Raw genomic sequence first — 19,729 nt, 5'->3', positions numbered from 1 at the left:
CAGATTAATTTCTCGGCATTCGCAGAACTCACGAACGCTGTCCGACGAGAGACTCCTCACCACTCGGCCTTCCATTTCCGTGCGCGGGCTTGGCAACGGACTCATGCTGGTGCTGCTGGCCCTCCTCAGCGCGCGCCCCGGCGTCGGAGTGCTTGGCTGGGTCGAAGACGTACATGGGGAACTCGAGGAAGATGGTGCGCTTGAGGAACGTCGGCATGCGGGCGTACAGCTGCGGCGGGAAGGGGATGAGGATGCTGGTGCGCTCGAGGTAGCGCTCATAGCCCTCCCAGTTCTGGTTCTTCTCGTAGCGCTTCTTGGCGCCGGGACGCTCCTGGAGAGTCAGGCCCGAGACGAACATGAGGAGCAGCGTCAGGAAGAAGGGGCCGAGAATGGTGGCGTAGAGTGCCTTGAAGGCTTGGCCGCCCACGTAGCCGTCGGCGGCTGCCGAGACGGCGATCATGTAGATGCCTAGACGTTGGATGCTGTGTTAGCCAAGGACTCTCTCATGGCTTGGTTTTGGTTTACTTCGTTGCGCTGACAAAGCATGGGGGGAGAAGATTGGCATTGTGTGAGGTGGTATCACTTGGCATTGAGTGGCAGTGTGAACTTACCGAACTGAATAATGATTTCGCCGAAATAATTGGGGTGCCTCGAGAGCTTGAAGAAGCCCTTGTCGCAAATGGCCTCGCGGCTCGGGTTGTCCCTGCGGAAGACGTACTTTTGCGCGTCGCTGACCGACTCCATGACGAAGCCGACGACGAAGAAGATGACGCCGACAATGTCGCGACCGGTACCAAAGTCGTGCTGCGGGTAGCGCGTGACGTTGGGCGAGTTAAGCACGGTGACGGGCAGGGAGACAGTCCAGACCCAGATCATCTGGAAGATCCAGAAGCCAAGAAAGGGGAAGAACTTGTCGCGCTTGTCGTCGAAGCGGTCGTCCTTGCCCGTCTTGAGGATGCGGAAGAGGAGGAAGGCCGAGAGGCGGGCGCCCCAGAGCATGATGAAGATGGAGGCGACGATTTGGCGCGCATGGTTGTGGCCGCTGATGGCGAGGGTGATTATGGCCAGGACGACGAAATTTGTGCCGCCGGCAAAGTCTGTGAGAGATGTTAGTTTTGATGTTCATTGTTCATTTGTAGAGTGAGTTGGTGGATTTATCGAATGAGCCTTGCAGGGCTGGGTGTGGATTGGTCTTACCGGTGAGCTTGTCAAACTTGAAGCTAAAGGCTATTGAAAAGAAGAATAATTGGTATGCTACTGTAATGAGAGCCGTGATGGCTAGATAGTAGTCGTCAAGGACGTGTACAACCGCCATCTTGGGCTGCCTTCTATCTCTGTGTGTCGTTTGAATGCGAGTTATTGTTGTTGTTCTGTGGCTGCGATCTAGAGTCTGAGACGCTTGGAAATTTGTTGAAACACACGGGGGCCACAGTCGCCGGTGCTGTAAGATGAGCCTGGATGAGAAATGTGAAGAAACGCGAGTGTTTAGCAAGCTGGCTTAAACCAACTTATCATCACCATCACGGGCTTCGGAAGCTATGGAAGACGACGTCAAAAAAATCTCCCGATGATCGTAGCTGCACATTGCTTAGCCTCAACTGGTGGTTGAAGAAGGATTACACTGTCGTCATTGACTTCTGTAGGCCCACTGCTTTGGCTCAGCTTTGAAAGAGCCCGTGTACCGATGCAGGCCAATTAGTATGATGATGGTACATTGAACTATGGCATCGATCGGACTTGCAGGGCGACCGAGGACCGGTTGCTATGTAGGTCTCTAGCCACGTTCTAGCCACGTTGGGAGGTACGAGACCTCTACCAGCCACATTACCTAAGGGAGATCCGAGATTCTCTAGCCACAATGCAGACATACGTATTAGCCATAGGCTATAACCATAGGCTATAGCCGCCGTCTTTAAGCTTGTCCGGAGCTGCCGCCGCCACATTGCGTGCAGGAGGGGATGGGCTGAATTACATCAGCATGCACTCGGACCGTTGTAAGGCTCTCTTACCCACTGAATTGAGTGAAACGAACGAGACTGGCGTCCCCGTCTCCCGATCATGACATGCTGATCCCTGGACTTAACCGCAACATCCTATTGAAGCAACAGGTCGGAAGGGGGCGTTTGTCTAAGGTATCATGTATCACAGTGTCTTGGGGCCCCCTTCCTCATTCAGGTTGGTGCACAGTCGCATTAACCTTCACTGCGACCGCCGCACATGAACTCGGTGCTTCGGGAAGCGCTCGTCTCGACACCAACTGCCGTTCCAGGACCATTGTCCTGAGATACCTAGGTGGCCATCTCTCAGTTCCTTATTCCGTTCCCGAGCAGGAAAGCAACACAGACTCACCTCACCCACGACGTCGGAGAGAGGTCTTTTATTATTTCTCATCAAAACGTGTTATTATCTGGGCCGGTATCACCATCGCCAACCGCTAATGACGGTCCTGGTCTTCTTCTGGCCCGTGGCACGTTCATCGCCTGCAGCATGCACCAGAACGCACATTATCTGCATGTCATCAAACGTGCCGCCCGGGCTCTCGCTCGTTTGACCCATTGCTTCAGCACGCATGTCGCCCCAGCCACTTGAGGCACGAAAAGCTCATGATTATAGCAAAGGTGTTCATTTTCTCCTCGCCTTGGGACGACCCTCGTTGTCTCAATGCCGTTTTCCCTTCTTCCAGCAAGAGAAAGAGCCTGCTCTAGTCTACAAATACTACCTTACTGTACTGCGTACGCAAGCGCAACGTGTTTGGCGACAGAAGCTGTCTCGGCGATGGGCTCATCCTACTGTCCGAAGGGACGATGCGGAAAAATGGCAAGTTGAGACGAAGACATCCATGGGCTCATCACTCATCAGTCATCCACAAATGCCGCGCATCCTACGAAAACTGCATCTGCATCCGTATCCGCGCTTCTTTTCGTCTTTGGCCCCTCTATTTCGCCACGTAGCGAGAGCAAGAGCAAGAGATGGGCGCCGACCACCTCGCCTGTCATCGACCTGCACTGGATGCTCCATCCGAAAGGCCCATCCCACGCTGTTGATCTTCACGTGGGTGCGAGGCATGGTGGATGCGTGCGTGATGCGTGCGTCCCGCCTGTCCAAGTGTCGATGAAGCGCTGACACCTTTTTGTTTTGTCGTGGGCCCCGACCCGACGACCTCCTCTCCCAAGCCCACCAGTCGCAATGCATTTCGTGCAGCGGTAGCCGCCTGGGCCCTTGGAGAGTCTGGGGAAACGAAATGAGAGTTTTTTGTGATTGCGATGCGGGTTCTATTTTCAACGATCGTCACCACGAACACGAGTCAAAGAAGCCGTTTGCAGCAGTTCCAGCAGTAGCGGCAACGTCGTTGATGGCGATATGCTGGGATCGAACGAAAGCCAAAAAGAATTTCCCGCATACCCGTGGGAAACATTGTTTCACCCATCTACGGATACCTCGTTGCTGGTGTATCCGTACAGATTCAAGACGTAGTGTACTGGACAGTGGAGGGATGAGGGCTCGGGATGGATCATGGAGTGGGATACCTATGGCACCCGTGGCCACCGAGATTTTGAAGCCGCCATCGGTCTTTCGCATCATGTCCGCCCCTCGCATGGCTGCCTCATCAAACTAGCATCACGTCACACATCACGGACACAGACACAATGGGATGGGATGGACCATCGTCGAAGTCGAGTCTCGACGGTTCATCGTTGCAGTTGCCCTCTAGAAGCTAGCGTTGGCTTGCGTTGGCTGTCACTTGGGCTAGTGGCCGAAGGGTGTGGCTCGCAGGTCTGGCGCTCTCGCAGTTTCGGAGCCCTGGCGCGAGTTTGGGGTGGCTCTGGTGGCTCTGTCACTGTGCCCCCCGTCTCAGACGGTCTTCGTCTGGGGCATGTCTCACACCCTTGAGCCCCAGCAAGCCCAGCCCAGGGTTCTTCCTCGCCAGCGCCGTGGAATGATTGGAATGCTTCTAACCTCTCTCGACGCCCTCCCGGACCCTTTTGCAGCGGCTCCACGACGCCTTGCTTCACACGGCCTCCATCTCCGATCGACCTTTTCACGATCCCTAGCCCGACCCGACAATGTTGGACATGGATGGGGTGAGCCATACTGCGTAGGCGGGCATGCAGCATGGCGGGGAGCGGGCCCCTGGCGTTTCTTGGCCGCCCTGAACCGCACTGATCGAGTCTGCAGTGTTCCTGACAGAAACCCTGGTCTCCCTTGCTCCATCGAGAGTCGATTCAGTCAAATCAGAAGACTTGTCGCCTTCGACAAGACGTCCATCGTACCAGTTCTAGGCCCCCATCCAGCTTCTTTTTGCCCTGTCTGGCTGCTCGTCCACCATGAAGCGGCGAAGCCCACCCCGGCTAGCCATGGCCAAGCATTGGCAAGCATTTTGGCACCCGGTGCGCCGAAGAGCCAATCTGATGGTGCATGGCTGGGCATTGACATGGGCCAATTCGTGATTCTCGACGGTGGTCCCCTTTTCGATTAATCTTTGCAGCTCCCGCAACTCAAGGCTCGACTGTTTTTGTGGTTTGATGGTGCTTCGTCCCATCTTTCCTTTACTTCTCGCTCTCCTTACCCAAACTCTCTGCGTGTGTGCGTGCCTGTTCCTGGCGGGAAAGACACGGAAAATACGGCATTCAGTCTCTGACCAAGATTCACACCTCTCACATTCTCTTGTCCTCACACCCCCCCTCAGACCCATTTCTGGTCACATCTCTCGTCTTTTCTTAGTACCCGCACACCCTCTCGATCACTCTCACTACTCGAGGGGTCTTGGCCGTCTTATCTCATTGAACTCTGGACATGTTCTGCAGGTCGCTGTCTGTCTGCCCGTAACTCTTTCCTTTCGTAATCGCGAAGGTTTACGGAACACTCCACAAACCACTACACTCTTTTCGATCCTAGGGTTGATCCCAACGAACTCACCGACGGCTGGCCTGTTGAACTCGCTCTTTGAAAAAGCAAATAGTGAAAAAGAAGGATACGAATAGTGGAAAAGATCGAAACCGAGAAACGCTGGCGACACTCGAAGGTCTCCAGCTTTCGCCCCCGAGCCCACGATGAGGCATAGTCTACTCTTCGCCGTGGCAACTCTAACATCAATCGCTCAGGTGCGTTCACTCAACATACCGCGGGACAACTTCGTCGAGGGTGGTGATGAATTTGGGTTGACGAGAAAGCAGGGCGCGGCTGTCGACAAGAGACAAAACATCAACATCGATGGAAGCGGAAACGTCAACGTAGAGGGTGCCAACGCGGGCGCGGTTGAAGTGAAGACGGTGAACCTTGGAAATGCTGGATCTCTGAACAAGGGAGCGAATGGAGGAGGATCGGGACAGGGCAACCTCATCGCCGGCATCTTGGACGCTCTCAACGGTGGCAGCAGAAACAACCAGGGCAACCGCAATAAGCCGAACAACGCTTGTCCTCCAGCTCCTCCAGCGCCGCCGCCGGTCACTGTCACGAAGACGATCTACCAGAATGCCTCAGTACCTGCGCCGTTGACGGTCTTCGTTACGCAGGCTCCTCCGTAAGCTTTCTCGACCTAGCGAACGCTGGACTATTCAATATGATGGGATGAGACCACTGACCAACAAATCATATAGGCCTCCACAGATCATCACGCAGTTGGTCACGCAAACGCCGCCCGCTGCTGCTCCGCCTCCGCCTCCGGCTGCTCCCCCAGCTGCTCCTCCTGCGGCCCAGCCTGCTGCTCCGGCTCCCGCAGCTCCCGCGGCCCCCGCAGCACCGCCAGCTGCTCCTGCTGCATCGAAGGCGCCTCTGGTCATTCCGGGACCTCCTCCGACAGATCCATTCGCTGGCTTGAAATCGAACCCGCCCCCTGCGGCGGCTCCTGCGGCCACCCCGCCTCCCGCAGCAGCTCGTAAGTGGCATTCTACTAGTGAACGATCTAAGACAGGTTCGAGAATAGGCTGACAATGCATGGATAGAACCTGCTCCGGCTCCCGCTGCCCCTCAACCCCCGGCTGCCCCCCTCGTGGGCAACGCGCCCGCTGTCAGCAAGCCGTCCGCCTCCGTCAACCTTGGCGGCCTCAACGGCAACGGCGCTGCCAACCAGCCCGCTGCAGCAACGCCCGTCGCTCCGATCGCCGCGAACCCCGCTCAACCCCAGGTCGCCGTCAGCGGCCTTGCATTGACAAGGTCTCTTCAGCTCGGCAATCTCTTGCAGGCGACTGCCCAGCTCCAGGCTCGTGCGACGCCCCCAGCTTAAGGACCGACTACTCGTCGAACTCTCTGATCGACATGCAAGTGCTGTGGAAGGGTTTTAATCGGACTGTGAGGTGGTAGCCAGGGAGGGAGGTTGAGTTGCATATACTGCGTATGCATAAGACGTACCTAGGCAACGTCGTTGACGACTTGAAAGTGGTTCAGCAACGGCATACGAAATACCCTAGATTTTTCGATTCTTGGAATGAGGGGGAAGTTGGTTGGAAAGGAAGGGGTTTTTAATGGTGAAATAGGGGAAGGAGAGGTCTCGGTTTGGCATGGTGGTATATACGAGAGAGCGAGGAAGGTGGAAAAAGGAGGCAGCGTCAGACAAACCCCACCCTTCACTCTCATTACGACCACACGTCTTGACCTGCTGCGCGCGTGCGATGAGGTTCGTTTTCTGGAAAGCTTCCACATGGTGTGGCGTGTGTAATGGGAAGATGGAGAGGGAGTTGGAGAAGTTGAGCCAACTTACACACATATCCCCCCCGCGGTTGTACATAATTCATTTCTTGAAGACATCGAAAAACAAAAAGGCAACACCAAAACACTTGCACCCACCTAGACCCCTTTCCCCAAACCTATATACGATTGCATTGGAAAGAAGACGGTCAAGTTTCATAACGCGTCTCTTATGCCGTGTGAGGGATAAATGACTGCTCTTTACATTGGTGAATCTAGCGTCACCGTCATCAACTTGTGGAAAATATCGATATCCTGATAGAGAGGTATACAGAGGTTCAATGATGCTCTCTTCTAAGGGGTATCATAAAGCGTAAATGACTTCCGCCCAACCCAATATCTTCCTATGCCATTCTCACGCCCTTTTCTTCTGTTCTTCTGTTCTTTTCGTTCCTGACCTAAGCATCTATGAAGCCTCCTTTTCCTGTTCCTTGAGAGCTAACCTCAGCTTCTTTGCCTGCCTCTTGCTAACTGTAGGTTGCGCGCCATCACCACCCTCATCAGGCGTCTTGCGCTTCTGCGCATTGCCCTTGTCACCACCACCACCACCACCACCTGCACCGCCGCCTTGTTGCTTCTTGCCCTTCTTCCCCTGCTGCTGCCCCTGCCCCTGCTGCTGATTCTTCTTCACATCGCTCTCCCGCCCTCCGACCTCGAGCACGTTCACGACGCCCCGGAATCCGCTCCTCTTGATCCCTTCGTTGACCACGACGCCGCGCGGGTTAACCCCCAACGCCTCGGTGCCCCTTTCGCTGCCCAAACCCCACACGGCGAGCAAGTTGACCACGTCGTTGGGCGCCCTCAACCCCAGCGCGCCGCGCGCCTCGCTGGAGACGACGATGCCGCGGCCCTTTGTCGCGCGGACGAGGGAGGCAAAGTTCGAGATGAACGTCGCGCGGGCTCTCGCGTCGGGCGGGGGCCCGATGCAACCGCCACCTCCAGAAGAAGACGAAGTGAGGACCTGGGCGTAGCAGACTTCGAACTTGACGCCGCGGGCGACGGCGGCCATGAGGGGTTTCGGGCGGAAGTGGAAGGGGAAGTGCTGCGTCAGGTCGAGGGAGATGAGGGAGGGCTCGGCCATGGAGAGGCAGGCTGCCTGGAAGGCCTTTTCCGTGGTGGGCCGGACGGCGAGGATGTCGTAGGCTAGGGCGAGGGTTGGGAGGCGGTAGTTTTGGGAGGGGTCTGAGAGGGTTACTGTTGCGCGGTGGAGGATTGTTGGTTGTTTGTTTTGTTGTTGTTGGGAGGATTGTGATGGGGTCCCTGTTGGCGGTGGTGGTGTTGCTGTTGTTGAGTGTGATGGGAACTTTGGTAGGGGGCTTGTGATTTGCGAAGGGATCGGGGGCGTTATTGTGTGGTTGAGGGCGAGGACCGTGTAGCCTAGGGAGGAGGCGAAGGAGATTGTGCGGGCGAGGTCGGCGGGGGATGTGGTTGGGGACCACGGGATGTTGAGGTCGTAGAGCATTTTGGGTTGGTTGGGAGAATTTCGATGAAGCTATCGTGGGGTTTGGCGCATAGGAGCTTGCGGTGACTGATTTCTTGGTGTGATCCGGTGTTCGTCCTGGGCTCGGCGCCGATTTCGTGCACAGTATCTTGCTTGAGATGATATCGTAGTGATCAATCGGGGGTTAGAGCAGAGAGATCGACCTCACGGCGCTGCTGCTGGTCGAGTTGATGTCGCAACCTTATTGGCTTCGAGGTTGACTCTCGTGGTACGGCGCGTCGCCGAAATTTTTTGGACTGAAGACGGAGGTCGGTGTTAGGTTGGTTCCGCGGGGTTCGGTTCTGGTGCTGGGATGACGCACCCACACAGGCAGAAAGGTTACTGCGTAGGTTGACTTTAAGGAACGTGGGGCCCAAAGTGGCTTGCATGGCGCTAGACACATCTTTGCTTACCTTAGCCTTTTAGGTGGCCTCTTCCCACTTCAAGCCACCAACTGAGGTGTCACTGACGGTCGGGCGCTTTTTGGCCGGAGGTAACGGCGGGAAGAACGGGGTGCGGAAACATCGGACTGGAGTGGAGGCGATGACATGCCCTGTAAGAAGATCGCCCTCGTTGGTTTGGCAGGCTGCCTCCTTCGCAGCTGTAGCCTCCTGTCGTCTAGGTTTCTTTCTAAGAGAGCCCTGATGGACGGTAATACTGGTGATGGCAACTGTCAAGGTTTGCGTTCAAATGCAGTAAATAGGGTTGCACATGGCAGATAACACAGTTTCTACGTAATAATGGAATGGCGCAGTGAGCTTTCCCCTTCCCCCTTTTGGTCGCCAGCAAAAAACCTAGACTGCAGCGGCATCCACGGATGATCCTAGACTTTTCAGCCCGCCAGGCGAATTGGCTGAGACGAGCAGTTGAGAGGTGTTAAACGGGCAGGAACCTCGCAACTTTGGGAGCATGAAGCTCCATTCCACGCGAGAAAATTACCCGAACGAATTGCATTGAAGGGCACAATGGGATTTAAGAAGCGTTGCTGCAGGCGTCGAGTTATCAGACGGACGACAGGTCTCCTGTCATGCACCCCATAGTTCCCCTGAGTATGTGTCTCGGGAATAAGGTCTCTGGAGTTCTGAACTACCTCATCCGTAACTCTCCCACGGCTCAAAGGTTCGTTCAGGGAGATATGGGTGAATGTCGGTAGAATGTCAACAAGCCCGAGTCTACTGGCCGGATCGCCAAGGATGCACCGCCTCGAGGGGACACGCAAGACTGGCACACACCCGTGACACCAAAGCTAGCAAGAACGTCGTTCGTCCCTCATTTGCTCTCCTCACCCGCCAGCCATCAATCAAATTCCCTCTTGAGCTTGGGCCACCTTCTAAACCTTTTGCCTTCTGGTTCTTGTTGGTTTGTCGGGAACCTATCAGAAATTGGGATTCCTGCATCTCGGCAAGCAAAGCCAGAGGCTAGCCCAGGATACATCACACCGTACAGCTTAACGTAGCTCTCTCGCGCTCATTGGATTGGGTTGCTTACCTATATTTATTGCCTTAAGGTACCTCAAGGTATGAGTGGCCTGTCCTTTTCTTCCGTTTAAGGACATCCACTCCTCCGCCAACGTCAACTGTTCCTTCCGCGTCCAACGGTCCTTTCTTCCTTCAACTCCCGGCGCAACCTCCGACATCCAACAAAGTCGTCGCTTACCCAGGCCGCGCAGCTCGAGGAAACACTGGCTGGCAGATCTACAGAGCTTTCTCTGTCTCGCTCCTCCAAATTTCGCTACTAGCCCACCTGAGCACGATACGCCGGGGCGGAGGAAGTCTTACCACCATCATCCGACGGAAAAGTCGCCCAAACCCAGCCGCCGCCCGCCACTGCTGCTTCCCGACCTGCAGCTACAGCAACTGAGCGTGCATACGTCTGATCAATCGCCGCAATGTTCTTCTTCTTCGTGTGCGGAGAGCACACCTTCCGTAAGCCTGTCGAGGGCTACGAGGGTATGGTCTGCCAGTGTTACAACTGCGGTAACATGTCTGGCCATGTCATCAAGAGCCACCCTTGGTTCACATTCTGCTGGATTGTGAGTCTTTGTGCACATTCATTCGTGCTCTTTCCGTGTCTTGATGAGCCTTCTTATGTGTACCTCTCATTCAAGCCCTTGTCGAACTCTCATTCCATGTCACTGGCCTACCTTTGTGAGACTAAAGATGGGATATTCAAAGCTAACCTACCAATTCTAGCCCGTTATACCCCTGTCCTTCAAGGGCTACACCGATGTTGTCTGCCACATTTGCAACTTTGCCCAGCCGCTTGAGAATCGCCCCGACGTCACGGCCATGAAGGGCGGAGGTCAAATGCCGCCCCCGCAAGTGCATGGTCAGCCTCCCCAGGGTTGGGGCCAAGCTCCGCCTCAGTACCGATGAGAGCGGTCACCTGACTCTCACCCATTGGAGGTTCTTTCACCAAGTCCAAGTGCGGGCAAGGCGCGGCGACGCGAGGAGAGCGGACTTGGGAAGAAGCGGATTTCGGATATCGTGGAGAGAAGCAGGACGAAGGCCGGAGGAACTGGCGATGATGAACGGACTTGGGGCTTTTTGCTGAGGGAAAGGCCTGTCGCCGGTCTCTCTCTCCTTCCGTCCTTCTCAAGTCTTGCCATCTGCAGGAGTGGATGAGTGCAGACTAGTGGTTGTTTTCTTTTTTCGTGTGTGATTCTGGGCAAGATACCATGCTGGCTAGGCGTTTGGGGAGGGGTCCATCGACACGCGTAAACGACAATTGAATTTTCTGGTGTTTCCACGATGAGGCTTGGGATTTTGCATTTCGCCACGTACCTGGAGGGCTGTGAGCTGCTGAGGATTCCTTTCTGCCAACTCTACGTTCTGGCTTGTCATCATTTCTTCCTGCGAGGAAGTAGGAAGTCCTTTCGCCAAGAGCGCGGCGGTATTGTCAGTGAACGTCCGTGATTTTGGTTCACCTTCTTCTCTTCTTCAGGACTCCCGGGCGGGATTCTTCTGGGCATCCGCGATTTCAGTCTACTCCCGTCATCAGTCTCCCAAGGTCGGGGCTCTCCTGGCCGTGATTCCACTTCATATCGTCCTTCACGTAGTCTTCCGGGGCGGGTTTCTCCCAACCCGTGGTTGCGATCCATCTCCAATATACGCAAGATATCCAAATTTGGCATCTTTCAGGTTTGTAATCTGTTGCTGGAACGAGATCCCTCGCCAAACAACAAGAAAGGACATCCGTACACAAGCCTCTCTTATATCGAACAAAAGAGTCGCTCAAAGTTCGACCGTGCCGCAATGTCTCATTTCGAAAGTTCGTACAGCGCCGTCGTATCGGATCGCTTCTCGAATCGTTACATCAGCCCATATTGCATCATGTCGCATAGACAGCGAGACCAACGGCACACGCGGGGTGGCCGAGGACAGCCTCAGCGTCCGGTGGCCCCCATCTTTCCTGACGGTGTTGCCGAACAGGTGCAGCAAGGTATGCCTCCTTCTCTCCTTCTCTCTTTCTCTGTCTGTTCATGTGGAAATCTTTTTGGGGGCCGGTGAGACGGCTACTCCGGTTCTATGTCTCGTAGGAGGCTCCTGTTACTGCAAAAGTTCCTTAGCTAACATTGGATGACTACCTTCCCCAACCAGGACAAGACTACCATACAGAACCCAATCAAGTTACACATTCTGGCCCCTCTCAACGTGGTCTTGCCGCAGCCGTTCTGTTGGGCAGGTCTTTTACCCCAGCGGAGAACCGGTACCTGTATAATCGCCTGCCTATGCGTCAGCCGCCCACAGCGAGGACCGTGTTGGGTCACTTTAGCGAGCTGCCTGCCCTCTACCGTGGCCTGGCTCATGAAACTCGGTCAAGTCTCGACGAGATGGAGGGGCGGGAACGCGAGAGGGGTGAGAGGCTGGTGGCGCTCGCAGACGCTCTGGCAAGGGGCTATGGGGAGTTGGTTGTCTGTCTACCTATGCAACGTATTGAGGGTATCATTCGGCGGAATAGAGGCGAGAAGAGGGTTAGTAAGTTCTGGGAGAAGGTGTTGGAGGAGGTTGAGGTACGTCTTGCGCTCTCATTCTCCTCGTACCCGTATACCTTTGAGCTGCCTCGGTTGATACACGGGTGAAGTAAGCTGACCCAGTATTCTCTAGACCGAGAACTTACACTACATCGTCTCAAGCTCGTGGGTTGCACTCTTCATCGTCCAATTGTCACAGGCGTCGAGTATATTGACAGAGACCTCACTCGACGAGAACGAGCACATCCTGGTCATTGTCAGCGCGGGACTGGCGCTGTTGTGGGCTGTGGCAGTCGCGTCAGAGGGTTTGGTTCTTACACATGAGCGGAGAAGACAAGATGACCGGTTATTGAATGGGATCATTGCCAGAGAGGCGTAAAGTCATCATGAGATTTCCTATGTGTGTGTAACTTGGACGGATGGATACACGGATCCAGAGGGACTTATGACTTACGATCGTTGTTCAGAGGTATACCTATTGCTATGAAGAGCCAAACTCAGTGAGATTGACTTGAATCATGTTGTTGTTGTGTTGTTTGGTAGTATTTAGCTTTTGGATTTCATCATGGCAAAAATCATTACCCTAAAGCGATCCAACAAAGCAAACCTTTGTTCAAGATCTACTAACTTACTTGGTTTGTGAGCCTGTTGGTCGTATAGAATCAGATACCACCGAGATATATAGAGCCCTTGATCGTCAACGAAGATACGCATTTGGAGAAGACCCGCTAGGCAGACCTACAAATACCCAATGTGTATTCAACTAAACTTCGCGAATAAGCCACCAGCACATCCAGGTTCACGCACATCACCCGCCCTCGACACCTTTATAATAGACAACGAGATGTAATTCTATCATCAGGCCTATGACGTAGCGGGAAATGTCCCCGTTTGAATTGTCCCGCACTCATAGGTCGCGAGTTCGAGTCTCGTGCAAAATCCTTACATCGTTACACCTGAGGCTGGTAAGAGTCTCTGAGGATTTTCGTAGGCCGTCCGTGAGGGCGGCCAAGCTTTTGAATTTTTAGAAATTTCTATTATACTTATTTTGTTTCCATTTCATTTTACTTGCCGAATACTCGGAAGTTGGATCATCGTGAGAACGAGGTCTTGGTGTTGATTGAACGAGCCACAGAGGAGGTATGACGTATCTACATGCACTCAGCCACAAGTGGAACTGTGGCGGTGCAAGCACTCTGAAGTTTCCTGAGCTGCTTCCGTCATGTCGAGACCATGCAGTCAACCACCCAATGAGACTTGGTGTCTTTGACCTCTAGACATCTCTGATCGCAACCTCTGTTCGATGATATCTGCACCCTTTGTGCGATAGAGACATCGATTTCTCTAATCATTCAATTCCAACAACACCCGAGACAATCGCAGGAATGGCGCCCGTAAAACGAGGCCCGTCGGTGCTGGTCCGTCGCAACCCCGTCTCCATAATCAAGTCTACGTGAAATGCTAATGCGAGCCTACTGTAGGTGACCGACTCGCGAGAACGACCTCCACCTCCAAGAGGTTCCCTCCAACGTCAGGATACCGGCATCGGAAACGTCCCCGCTCGACCTGCGATGCGCTTCATCTCCGTCGACAACGTCCTCCAGCACGCCTACGACATCCCCTCCGGCCAGCCTCGAGTACAACCACCGCAGAACCAACCCCAGCCTCAACCCCAGTCTCAACCACAACCTCCGCCACAGCGGCCTGGAAATGGCCTTGCAAGCGCTCGACGCCCCAGCACAGGGCTGCCCAATCTACAGTCTAGGACGGGCGGCCAGAACATGCCGTCGCGCACGACCAAGATCAGCGAGAAGCTCGTGCTGTTGCCCGAAACGGACGAGAAGCCAGGCTCGGACGAGGACCTGGACGAGGAAGCAACCAAGATGGCGAAGGAGATTGAGATGGAAGAGAACAGGCCGCTACGCGACGAGGAGCTTGACGTGCTGCGCAAGAGAGGCGGTATTCGTGGCAAGAGTTACGCGGAGCGTCTCCCCAAGGTCCAGCGCAAGGAAAAGCTGGCTAGGCTGACCGCGTACTGTACAGCGCAATCGTACAAGATGAAATCGACGGCCGACTTTCTACGAACCAAGCATGACGCAAAGACGAAGCTCTACGACGACTGCCTGTACGTCGTGTACTCGTTGCCTCTCCTAAACGGTACAGAGGGCTACCGCCTTCGCAGCCGGCCGATCGTCAAGACCCCCGGAAGCGGCAAGACGGTGCTAGATATGGAGATCGAGCGAAGCGAGCAGCGCGACTATCACGAGGGGTACTTTGAAGATGGATACAATGGCAGCCCCGTCCACGGGAGTCCCATGAACGGCAATAACGGATTCGGTGACGAGTCCTCCCAACGCAATCACCGCGAGCAATCCCCCGACGACCCCAACCTATCCCCGATGGCGCGGATCCCAGATGCAAAGGCCTTTGCCGAGATGTTCCTCTTCTCATACGGCGTCGTCGTCTTTTGGAATTTCACAGAGCATCAGGAGAAGGATATCCTCGCGGACCTGACGTTTGCCCAGAACGAGGCGGGACTTTCTCTGCTCACCCGCCCGCTGGACGAGGAGGACTTTGAGACAGAGGAATTCCACTTTGAGTACAGCCACGACGTGAAGCGGCCTCGCATCTTCAACGACATGATTACCCTGCTGCCGCGCAGCGACCACATGGTGAAGTTAACAATCAGTCACGCCATCGCGCAGAGCACAAAGTTATGTTTGTTTGAGGAGCGCATGAGTGAGACGATGCTGGATGCGCAGCACGTTCCCAAGAGGCTAGCACTCACGGGCGAGCTGAACATGACGAGAACGGAAATTGTCAAGATCCTAGGCCGGTTATTCAAGAGCCGTGTCGACATCAACCTTTGTAAGTCACCCTACGCCCGCCACTACCTCTGTTTCCTGCTTGTGACATACTCGGAAACAATCGTGGTCCTGTAACCACGAAATCTCCCGTCTAACAAACCTCACCAGCATCCAACATCCTCGACGTCCCCAACTTCTTCTGGGACTCGGAACCCACCCTCCACCCCTTGTACGTCGCCATCCGGGAGTACCTCGAAATCGACCCGCGCATCAAGGTCCTCAACGAGCGCTGCCGCGTCTTCCTCGACCTCGCCGAGATCTTGTCCGACTCGGTCGCCGACGCAAAGATGAGCTACATCACCTGGATCATCATCGTCCTTATCGTCATCTCCATTCTTGTCACCGTCACCGAGGTCGGTCTGCGCTTCGGCATCTTGTCCAAGAATAACGGCAAGGGTCCCGGCGAGGTCGGTGGCGATGCCGTGCCCTTGATCGGTGGCGGCGGTTCCTCCTCGTCTATACCCGGGAGCGTCAAGTGGGAGCTCGAGAAGAGGAACGTGAGCGTCGACGAGCTGAGGCTGTGGAGTCGGATGCTGAGTGAAGAGGAGGAGGCGCAGCGCTCAACTGAGGTTGTGGGGAGCCAGATTATCGGCAAGACTTTTGCTGGTGTCTAGAATGGTGGAATCGGTGACGGGGTTCTCGCTTGTGCGATATCATTTTTTGTGTATCATTGTTGACATTTTTTGTTGCATAGCGTGGCGTTAGCGGAAACACCTCTTCTTCTCTTTATCGTGGTTCTCTGAGATGAGTTTCCTGATATTGCAATGCCACAACGGACTAATAGTATCGGGCGTGATGGTCCTTTCTTGTAGCTTTTCATTCTGTACAATCGAGTATCTTCAAAGGGGAAGCCTGGAAACATAGAATACAACAATGTAACACGATCACGATTATTATGCTTGATCGTTTTGAAATAGGGGTTAATAACCCGTTTGACTCCATTGCTATGCTACTAAAACGGAGGACGGATTGAAGAACATAAGGAACCGTCCGGCTTATACGCCAGGTAAAACTATATTTTCTTTCTCTAGTGAGAAGAGGGGGTTGGCATCATTGGACCAGTTCCACCTCCAACGGAGGCTTGCCCCCTGATTCTATACAAGTATCCACAAAAACAATACAAAATTGACGACTAAGTGATCTCTCTACTCGTCCCGATCCGCCATGTTGGCCAGAGGAACGTAGCCCTGATCCTGCGTCCGCTTGCCTCTGAGTCTGCGCACGACGTACTTGGCTCTACTCAAGATGCCGAAGCCGCGTCTCTTGGTCTGGGCAGAGGGGTCGATCATGTAGCTCGGGCGCGTCCAGAACTTGAGCAGGAGACTGCTGACGACGACGCTGACACTGCTGCAGGCCATGGCGGCGCCGGCGGCCATCGGGTGGAGGTGGAAGCCAAAGGGTAGGAAGACGCCCATGGCGAAGGGGAGACCGATGGCGTTGTACAAGCAGGCCCAGGCTAGGTTGAGCTTGATGCGGTTGAAGATGGAGCGGGCGAGGTGGAGCGCGGCGGGGATGTCCATTAAGTCGGTGGGACGCATGAGGACGACGTCGGCCGCCTCCATGGCGACGTCTGTGCCGCTGGCCATGGCAATACCGACGTCAGCGGTTGCGAGGGCGGGGGAATCGTTGATACCGTCGCCGACCATGCCGACGACTTCGCCCTGATCCTGGAGCTGCTGGACAATGGCCTGTTTCTGGTCGGGGGATACGCCAGCGAACACGTTGTCGGGGGAAATGCCGACGGCCGCAGCCACGGCGACAGCAGTGGAACGCTGGTCGCCCGTGACGATGGCGGTCTTGATCTTCATCCGGTGGAGGACAGCAATAGCAGCAGCCGCACCCTCCTTGATTGTATCAGCGAGGCAGAGGTGACCTGTGTACTGGCCGTCGATGGCAACAAAGATGTTGGTGGTGCCGGCAGAGGTGTTCTTCGAGCTGGAGTTGGCCTTCGCGTTGAGCTGCTCAGACGCCTCGACAGCTTCGGCCGGGACATCGACGTTGTTCTCGCGGAGGAAACGAACATTGCCGAGGAGAACGCGGTATCGGGTACGTTCGTTGCTGACGGCGGGTTCGACAAGCGCGTTGATACCTTTTCCAACCGCTGCCTTGAACTCGCCAACGCTGCCGTCAACAGTAGCCTCTTCGTCTAGGCCGAGCTCAGTCTTTGCAGCATTAAGAACAGCTCTTCCGACAGGGTGTTCACTGCCCATCTCAGCGAGGCCGACAATATGCCACCAGAGTCGGCGGCGCCACTCGTTGTCTTGCCAGGACGAGATGAGGCTCATCTTGGCTACGCTCATCTTGCCGTAGGTAATTGTACCAGTCTTGTCCAGAACGATCTGGGTAATTCTAGTCGTTGTCTCCAGAGCAGCTCCACCCTTTACGAGGATACCGTTCTCGGCACCAATACCGGTGCCAACCATTACGGCGGTGGGAGTAGCCAAGCCGAGAGCACAGGGGCAGGCGAAAACAATGACAGAGATGCAGAGCTTGACGCAGACCATGATCTTACCGCCGCTAGCTTCCTGAGTAAAGATCTTAGGTGGGTTCTTGAGCGCATGGCTGAGGATCATCCAAACGAGGAATGTAAGGAAACCGAGCATAAGAATGATCGGTACGAAGTAACCGGCAATCGTGTCAGCGAGTCGCTGGATGGGAGCACGAGTGGTCTGGGCATCCTGGACGAGCTTGACAATCTGGCTCAGCTGCGTGTCGCGGCCAGCCCTCGTCACTCGGAAGTCGACACGACCGTGACCGTTGACGGTACCGCCGATGAGGTAGCTGCCCTTCTTCTTGTTGACGGGCATAGCCTCGCCAGTAACCATGCTCTCGTCGACGTACGTCTCTCCGCGGACCATCATACCGTCGGCCGGAATCTTGTCACCAGGGCGAAGGATGACAACATCTCCAACCTGAAGCAGCTCGGTAGGAATGACCTTCTCCTCTGCGGCGTGGCCATCACGGTTGGGCGTCTTGGGCTCGCCGGAGATAGTCGAGTTCTCCCAACCCTCGGCAGCCTTTTCGGCGGCGATCGGGTCAGCGTAAATAGTAGCCATGGACGGTGCCAGAGACATTAGCCGCGAGAGGGCCTTAGAAGTCTGACCCTTGGCGCGGTTCTCCAAAAATCTGCCGAGTGTGACAAATGTAATCAACATCGTGCTAGTGTCGAAAATGGTAGCGGGTCTCGTGTGCGGCGGGAAAAGGAATGACACCAGCATGGCCATGATACTGAAAAAGAAGGCGCATGAGGTGCCGAGGATGACGAGAACGTCCATGGTCGGTGATCCATGCTTGATGGATTTCCAACCTGAAATATAGAAACGCTTTCCAATGCCGAATTGGACGGGTATCGTAAGGGCCAAACAGACCAAATCGCCAACGAAGATGCCGGGAAGAAGCTCCCAGCTGCCAAAGTCAAGGCTTGGGAAGCACATGGGTAAAATCATACTGATAAAGAATACGGGTATGGCAAACGACAGAGACAACTTGAAGGCTCTCCGCCACTCGTTAATCTCTCTGGTCTTGGCAAGGGACTCGAGCTGTGCGTTGTTGTCGTCGTTGTCGGACACAAGGGCATTGAGGCCCTCGGCCTCGACAGCCTCGACAATTCCACGCAGGCCGATCAGATTGGCTTGATGTGTAACCGTCAATCTGGAGGTAGCCAAGCTGAGCTTAGCAGAGTTGATACCGGTGATGGTGAGAAGCTTTGCTTCCAGGGCCATGGCGGCCGTGGCATCTGGGTTGCCGTAAATCTTGAATTGGGCGGTGGAGTTTCCTCCTGCACCGTTTGCTGACGTCTCGAAAGCAGTCGACAAAATCTCAGCACCGAAGCCACGGTCCTCGATGATCTCGGCGATCTTCTCCGCTGGGAGCTTTGTTGTATCGTGGGTAATGACGGCGCGCTCAGCCAACAAGCTGATGTTGAAACGCAAAACACCCTCCACCTCCTTGAATCCGCCCTCAACCGCAGATGTACAGGCGCCGCAAGTCATGCCCTCAATTGCGACTGTTGTAGTGGCGACAGAGCTTGTGGGATTGCTGCTGGCTCTGGGCTTTTCTTGTGCGCTTTCGCTGTCTACAATCTCGGCGCCAAAGCCTCGGTCTTCGATGATTTCCGCAATTTTCTCGGCGCTGAGTAGTGTCGGGTCATGCTCGATGACGGCTCTTTCGGACAGCAAGGATATGCTGAAGTTCTTTACGCCTGGTATGTCTTTGAACCCTCCTTCAACAGCTGATGTGCATGCGCCGCACGTCATTCCCTCTATGGCGACGGTTGTCGTCATTAATCCGCTATCCTCCTCGGCATCAAACAGGTCTTGCTTTGCTGGAAACATTGGTGAGGGTAGATCGGTGGAGAGTACTTCGGCGTCGAATCCTCGGTCTTCAATAATCTCGGCGATCTGCTCGGCAGAGATGACTTCGGGGTTGTGCATTACTACCGCTCGCTCCATGACCAGGGCGACAGAGACGCTTCCTACACCCTCTACACCTCTGAAGCCCGACTCTACTGCTGAAGTGCATGCGCCACATCTGTTGAAACTGGGTAAGCATATCGAAAAGGGAACACGTCGCAACGGAGCGCAACTCACGTCATGCCGCCGACCTTGAGGGTCGTCGTCGCCCACTGGGTTGCTGTTGGTGTGGCAAGAGTGGCCATGGGACCACTCTCGCTCTTCCTCGGTACTCTAATGGCCGGAGGAGCCATGTTGTCGGTTTGTCTCTGGG

General features: G+C 54.9%; 7 protein-coding genes across 7 annotated transcripts; 4 read left to right on the top strand and 3 right to left on the bottom strand.

The window, feature by feature from the left end:
- Positions 1-28: 28 nt before the first annotated feature.
- CABS01_14011 (uncharacterized protein) lies at positions 29-1,315 on the bottom strand (the record flags this gene model as incomplete). Its single annotated transcript, XM_060547351.1, has 3 exons — positions 29-468; positions 612-1,097; positions 1,198-1,315. The coding sequence occupies 3 exons, from the start codon at positions 1,313-1,315 to the stop codon at positions 29-31; spliced, it is 1,044 nt and encodes a 347-aa protein (XP_060393701.1).
- A 3,736-nt stretch (positions 1,316-5,051) lies between these two features.
- CABS01_14010 (uncharacterized protein) lies at positions 5,052-6,223 on the top strand (the record flags this gene model as incomplete). Its single annotated transcript, XM_060547350.1, has 3 exons — positions 5,052-5,521; positions 5,598-5,875; positions 5,943-6,223. 3 exons carry the CDS (start codon positions 5,052-5,054, stop codon positions 6,221-6,223), a joined length of 1,029 nt encoding a protein of 342 aa, XP_060393700.1.
- Positions 6,224-7,090: 867 nt separating this feature from the next.
- CABS01_14009 (RNase P subunit p30) lies at positions 7,091-8,146 on the bottom strand (the record flags this gene model as incomplete). The annotated part of the gene is made up of 1 exon (XM_060547349.1): positions 7,091-8,146. One exon carries the CDS (start codon positions 8,144-8,146, stop codon positions 7,091-7,093), a length of 1,056 nt encoding a protein of 351 aa, XP_060393699.1.
- Positions 8,147-10,052: 1,906 nt separating this feature from the next.
- Positions 10,053-10,539, top strand: CABS01_14008 (uncharacterized protein; the record flags this gene model as incomplete). The annotated part of the gene is made up of 2 exons (XM_060547348.1): positions 10,053-10,196; positions 10,357-10,539. The coding sequence occupies 2 exons, from the start codon at positions 10,053-10,055 to the stop codon at positions 10,537-10,539; spliced, it is 327 nt and encodes a 108-aa protein (XP_060393698.1).
- Positions 10,540-11,418: 879 nt separating this feature from the next.
- On the top strand, positions 11,419-12,516 carry CABS01_14007 (uncharacterized protein; the record flags this gene model as incomplete). The annotated part of the gene is made up of 3 exons (XM_060547347.1): positions 11,419-11,605; positions 11,764-12,176; positions 12,271-12,516. The coding sequence occupies 3 exons, from the start codon at positions 11,419-11,421 to the stop codon at positions 12,514-12,516; spliced, it is 846 nt and encodes a 281-aa protein (XP_060393697.1).
- A 1,006-nt stretch (positions 12,517-13,522) lies between these two features.
- CABS01_14006 (uncharacterized protein) lies at positions 13,523-15,618 on the top strand (the record flags this gene model as incomplete). Its single annotated transcript, XM_060547346.1, has 3 exons — positions 13,523-13,555; positions 13,619-15,005; positions 15,113-15,618. The coding sequence occupies 3 exons, from the start codon at positions 13,523-13,525 to the stop codon at positions 15,616-15,618; spliced, it is 1,926 nt and encodes a 641-aa protein (XP_060393696.1).
- Positions 15,619-16,149: 531 nt separating this feature from the next.
- CABS01_14005 (heavy metal translocating P-type ATPase) lies at positions 16,150-19,709 on the bottom strand (the record flags this gene model as incomplete). The annotated part of the gene is made up of 2 exons (XM_060547345.1): positions 16,150-19,534; positions 19,594-19,709. The coding sequence occupies 2 exons, from the start codon at positions 19,707-19,709 to the stop codon at positions 16,150-16,152; spliced, it is 3,501 nt and encodes a 1,166-aa protein (XP_060393695.1).
- Between the last annotated feature and the right edge of the window lie 20 nt (positions 19,710-19,729).

The sequence above is a fragment of the Colletotrichum abscissum genome (genome assembly GCF_030869225.1).
Source record: "Colletotrichum abscissum strain IMI 504890 chromosome Unknown Scaffold_50.1, whole genome shotgun sequence".
NCBI lineage: Eukaryota > Fungi > Ascomycota > Sordariomycetes > Glomerellales > Glomerellaceae > Colletotrichum > Colletotrichum abscissum.
Note: the sequence above shows the minus strand (reverse complement) of the source record. Positions and strands in the feature narration are given on the sequence as shown.